The sequence below is a fragment of the Rattus norvegicus genome, chromosome 2 (genome assembly GCF_021556685.1).
Source record: "Rattus norvegicus strain SHRSP/BbbUtx chromosome 2, alternate assembly SHRSP_T2T, whole genome shotgun sequence".
Lineage (NCBI taxonomy): Eukaryota > Metazoa > Chordata > Mammalia > Rodentia > Muridae > Rattus > Rattus norvegicus.
In genome coordinates this window covers 194506306-194512305 of record NC_141535.1, presented here as the reverse complement: position 1 = coordinate 194512305, position 6000 = coordinate 194506306, and the positions used below count along the sequence as shown (strand labels likewise).

Sequence of the window (6000 nt, the reverse complement as noted above, 5' to 3'; positions counted from 1 at the left end):
GGGAGAGGGCGGGGGGGAAGGGGGCAGAGAGAGAGAGAGAGAGAGAAGCAAGTCAGTCTTCAGTCAGGAAATAGGAAAACAGTTCATGAAGGGTTTGAATTTAAAATAAAGGCTGACACAGTGTATACTTAAGGCCAGAACCAGAAAGGGTCAATGAAACGATGCAGATACAAAAATTAGGAGAACTTTTGAGCCAAGAAGCATATCCCACACACGGGGAAATGTCCCACCTGTGTCTTCTGCGTACTTTTATTCCCCACCATAATTCTACTCTTGAGTTAAAATCAACAAATGTTTTGAACTCATGACATCATTTAAATGGAAAAGTCAAAGTTTTGTTTACAAAATTAGTAGTCTGCAAATACCAAAGAAAATGCATTAATGATAAAGAAAAATTGTACCACTCTTTAGTTGGTAAGGAATGTTGTATTAATCGTCAAAAGTAATCACAAAGGCCAACTTTATAATGTTATAGCATTGCACTCTTAAACTTTTAAGCAACAGAAGTAAGTTCACATCACCAGAACTGTGTCTGACCTATTCATGGCAGAAGCTTTACAATCAGGTCTTGCTGTTTACAAGTGTCGTTCACTGCTCGTGTGGGTTAGCACTGACAGATCAGAGATGCTTTCCTGCAGTGGTTTATAAATACTCCACACAAGTCCTTGAGATCATACTCACAGCTTTAGCAAAAACACCCATGACTTCAGGAAACTGGTGTGTGAGAAGCGCTATCATTGCTGTAGAGGAACAGAGTCCTGCTGTAAAGTGGATGAAGAAAGGAAGCTCCTTCTTTGGGTAAACAGAAACATGGTGAAAAGCTGCACAGGGAAAGAGGGAAAAGAAGGAAGAGTAAGTTTTATTTCAGCATAAACCAATTGTAATATTTTAAAATTAAAATTTAAAATTTAAAATTTAAAATTAAAAACATGGTTAAAAAGAATAAGAACAAAGCTAAAAGCAAGCTATTCACTTTATCCACACAGCCAGATGACTGTACTGGGGTCTGAGAAAGAACATGGACTATAAAGTCATGCTGAGGTGGTTTTGAAAAAGGGCCTGTCCGTTGTTAGTTGTGAACTAAACCCTGTGGAAGTTGCTATGGAGTTGTTATGAGGAATAGTGTAAGCACTTAATAAATGTGAATTGTTATTAATCCTTGTTCATTGAAAGCTCAGCAAGCAGAGTAGAGATAAAGAGATAGACATATCTTGGAGGATTTCCCAGAATCGCTGCTTAATAATTCTACCCAGTTATTGCTGTGTTCTCTGTGTGATACTTCAGTGAGTGCTATGAAAACAGAAGAGAAAACCAACTCATAACCGAAGTGCTTTGTCTGATTTTGCCACACCTATACACCTAAGTATTACTCTTTAGTGTTTGAGAGTCTCACGGCCAACCTTATGACGTTCTTATATAGTGTTCAGAGTACCTGTACAGCGATAGTCTGGAGCTAACCTTGTAGAGTGCCCACTGCACAGTAGGTGTTCAATACATTTCTCCTAAACTGAAAGCTATGTGAAAACTTCATTAGTTGGAAAATTGACTGCTAGGACACCGACCCAGGAATTCCTGATGTAATATCCTGTATCTGTAAGGAATGACTAATTCCATGCTGAACCAGGGTCAGCTATAAATTTCACTTTTCAAAAAATATAACAATTAACAGAGGTTATACCCAAGTGTCCTTCAATAGCTATAATATTTTATATATCTTATGCTATACTCAGAAAGTATATAGCAAAAACTAAATGCATTTTAAGAATTCAGAAGATTTCAAGAGCTCTGAGACATATTTCATGTAAAAAGCACGACAGGATTGAACTTTGTAAACACTGAAAGCATTAGAAATGGTCAACGTTGCTCTTTTAGTAGGCAGAGAACCAGCAATCCCTTTTGCCCTATCCCTCATCCATGAGAGGTTGACTTCTTCCAGGAAACAAAGAGAAACAGACTCTGGTATTTCAGAAGACAAGGAATAAGACAGTAAAGTTAATATTAGCTAAACCCTAAAGCACTTTATGGTTTTTAAAGTTCTCATTTAATTGTTGAAATAACCTGAAGATAGATAGTATTATTTTCATGTTTAGAAGACTGCACAAAATTAACATGAAAACTTCCTAAAATATGAGACTTTTATATTGTAGGAGAGACCTAATTATTTCTTTTTGGACTGGTTTCTGCAGATTCACTTGTCAGTCAATGTTTGGCTAATACATCAGTGTAATGGATGACTGACTAGTACAGAAACACTCCCTTGGAACAAAAGTTCAAATTTCATCACTGGCTTGTAAAGAAAAATTTATCAGGAGGCATAAAAGATGACAAACAGCTATATGAACTAGGGGGAATAGTTCAAGTCTCAACTTAGGAGTCTATAAGCAAATTCCAGAAAGCTTTAAGTCATATCAAGGTTGACAGAGAATTAAAAACAAAACCACTAAGTACTCCTGGGTATTAGAACTCCACATTATTAAAAATTTGTTCATTCTACCACAGTGAGTATCTCCTCAGTGGGAAGTTTCTCCTCCTTTCTTCCCCTTTCAAGGATATCTAGTTCTTGCCTAACTACTCCTACACTACAAGTCCTACCTGCTTTCTCATTATCAGCTCCTTAGAACATTTGTGTCCCCTTGCTTCCAGCCTTAGGTTTCTCCTCACACAATCTAGTGCCACCCTGGAGTATCAGCCTTGTAAAGGACTCCTTTGCTTATCTAGAAATGGTGGCTCCTGGGTCTCTTTTGTGAGAGAGTAAGAAATATCAGGGTCCCTGACAATTTTATCCAAATAACCTGGCATCCAGCTAACAGACTAGGCATGGACACTCAGAGCTCTCAGAGAGATGAAGGGCTGGTGAGATGGCTTTGTATAAGCATGAGCACCTAAGTTCAGAGTACCAGCACTCATACAGAGAACCCAAATGCCACATGCCTGCACTTCTAGAGCTAGAAAGATCTGTGGTGCTCACTGGCCAGCCACCATAACTGAATCTGAGCTCTAGATTTAGTGAAAAACCTTGTTGAAAAAAATTAGATGGAAAGCCATCAAGGAGGATATCCAGTTTTGAGCTGAATCTGGCCTCCAAATGCACACAACAATGTGAACACACACACACACACACACACACACACACACACACACACATACACGCACACGAGACTAACAAACAAAAAAGGTGACTAACACAGAAACCAATCTAAAAATAATCCAAATAATTACTTGTAAGTTGAAGAAAATGGCAATATTTACTTACTAGGCAATAGCTCTCTATCAGCAGTCTCTGTGCAGCTGGGGTAAGGGTAAAATAGATGTCCTTTCTCTAATGGGTATGGAATCATTCTAAAAGCTAAGAAAAAATACATTAGCATTCAATTTTATCTCATTTATCATCTATGCTATAAATCAAACCTATTCTGCAGACATTTTATACTTTCTTTTTCTGGAGAAATATTTCTGATGAAATAAAGTGAACGGAAGAACACATAGGAGAAGAATGCATAGGGAAACTAGACCTACTTAGAGAACAGTAGGTGGTCCAGTCTGAGGCTGAAGGGAACGAATGTTACAGTGTAACATCGGCTGGGACCTTCTTTGCTTCAGCCGCCTTATCACAATCATGGACTTAACTCCACAAGTATAAATCCTGCTTCCTATAGGAATCTTCAAAAAATTGTAATAAAGGTAATTGTCCTGGCTTTGAAGCTAAAAGCATTCTTGCTGATTTAGTTTTCCACCTATGAGGATTACTAAGATCTTCTTCAAGAATGTACAGACATACGCCCAAACACGTAAAACAAGTTAAGTTTGGGGAAAAAAAAGGGTATTCAAATCTGGCTTGGAGACTGTAAAAGTCTTCTGTCTAGCATCATTCAATAGTCAGTGTCAACATAAGGAAATCATTCATCCAGATGCACGAAATGCTGCATAAGTCATACACTCGGTGAAAAGCCCTCAAGGCCCAGCAGAGCGTCCAGCAGTTGAGACGTGTGAGAGATGAATGAGAAAGCCCCTGGCTTTCAGTGCCTGGTAATGAACTGGAAGAAGCCCGACTCCTCCCAGGCTCAACTCAACTCATACTTTCAATTTTCCTGAGTTCTCACTGTCAGTGTCAAGCCCAGTGTATGACTGTTGTTAATAAGTAGTTAATACAGAGATCCCCAAACTCCTGGATCACAGATAATGATGTCTTCATGTTATTGGTGGTGGTGGTGGTCATGGTGGTCACTGAATGCAGGGCCTCAAGCACACTAAGTGTGTACTCTATCGTGGGGACTTACTAACTACTGGGTCCAAACAACTTTAAAAATCTATGTTCTAAGAGCTCAGCTATATGAAAAACTATAAATAAAGTGAAAAGTTTTATTATTACTTAATTTTAAAGTAGTCATATTTTCAACAGACTGTGGTGGTTTGAACCCTTAGTATAAACTACTCAAGAAGCCAAGGTAGGAAAACTACACAAACACAAGTTAGTGCTGGCCTGAATGGGAACATGAAGAGACTCATCTCAAGACAAAACATTTCTTACTAATGAAATATATTTAGGAACCCTTTGGACCCTGTGCAAGTTTTCAGCCTTGGGACTGGATCAGACACCACCATCTTCATTTCCTACTCTACAGTGACCCCTGTGTCATGCTCCTTCTTTCAGTCATAGCAGCTAACAAAATGAAAACTGCAGGATTATAAAGACCCTGAATGGAGATGGACTGAACGCTGAAACTGAGTCCTCCCCGAGTTAACAGTTTGAGTGGTATCTGACAGACATGCTGAGTGCTTCCACTAATAATATATACCATAGTTCTAGTAGAGCAATCGAAAGACCTGTCTGCCTAGAGTGGCCTTTGCTAGTGTACCTCTGGGAGCTGGCACTGTCCACTAGAGTGATAACGAGGGGAAGGAGGTGGGTAAACGAAAGGCTCTTTGTTAGCATTTCACATCTAGAAGATGGTTTTCAATTATGACTATAGGTTTCTATGTGCGGTCATAACATTCTCGGATGACAATATATGGTCAAAAGGAAAAGGTACAACAATAAATTAACTAGCTCGTTTGTCTACTATAATACAAAGGAACACTTTTTAGACATAGAATGAGGTTGTAGTGAGATCTTGTTTCAAAAAAGAGGGAGAAGATGAAGGGGAGCGGGGTCAGCAGCTACAGAATAAGTGCTAGGCCAGCCAAAAAGAGACTCTGTCTCAAAAGAAAAACCACAAAACAAAACAAAACCCAAACAAAAAAGTAACTACTGCCGCATACTACAACACATATGGACACTGTCAATATTAAGTTAGATAAAACAAGTGAAATCTGAAGGGCCTACAGCCATCAGTCAGAACCCAGAGCACTGGTGAGGGGCTTTAGTGTGGAAAGAGGAGAAGGCTCTGGAGACAAACCTGATGATGGCCACTCAACAGTATGAATACTCACAATGCTATTGACTGGACACAGAACAACGACAGTGATAAACTTTATGTAATGAATATTTTACCACAATTACAAACTGAAGCCAGGTATGGTGGTACAGGCTTGCAGTTCTAGTACTTGGAAGGTGGAAGCAGGAATCAGAAACTTAAGATCATTCTCAGCTACACAATAATAAGTTTGAAGCCTGTCTGAACCATATGAGACACTGAGGGAGAGGGAGAGAGAGAATAGAGTTGCAAAACTGGCTAGTTTTTATAGTCACCTGAGCAGAGGAAACTTCAACTGAGGGGTTGCCTCCATCAGACTGGCTGCCGGGACATGTCTATAAGGCACTGTCACAATTGCTAACTGATGTAGGAGGGCCTAGCCCACTGTGAGTGGTGTCATGACTGGGTAGGTGGGACTCTGATGTGTGATAAAGCAAGCTGAACAAGTCAGAGGAAGCAACCTAATAGAATGTTCCTTCTATGGTTTCTGTATGAAGCTCTTGCCTTGAGTTTCTGCTTTGGCTTCCCTCAGTGATGAACTGTAAGGTGTGAGAAGAAAGAAACCTTTTCCTCCTCACATTGCTAT

At 39.5% G+C, this 6000-nt stretch overlaps 1 protein-coding gene across 8 annotated transcripts in view; it reads right to left on the bottom strand.

Moving 5' to 3' along the window:
* Positions 1-406: 406 nt before the first annotated feature.
* Positions 407-6000, bottom strand: part of St7l (suppression of tumorigenicity 7-like) — a 69811-nt gene continuing 64217 nt past the window's right edge. For all 8 annotated transcript variants that reach the window (NM_001007639.1, XM_087620148.1, XM_087620151.1 and 5 more), the window contains 2 exons: positions 3254-3346; positions 407-821 (listed from right to left, as the gene is read on the bottom strand). In NM_001007639.1, the coding sequence (NP_001007640.1) occupies positions 643-821; positions 3254-3346 (272 nt within the window). In that variant the 3' untranslated portion in view covers positions 407-642. The remainder of the gene's footprint in view (positions 822-3253; positions 3347-6000) is intronic.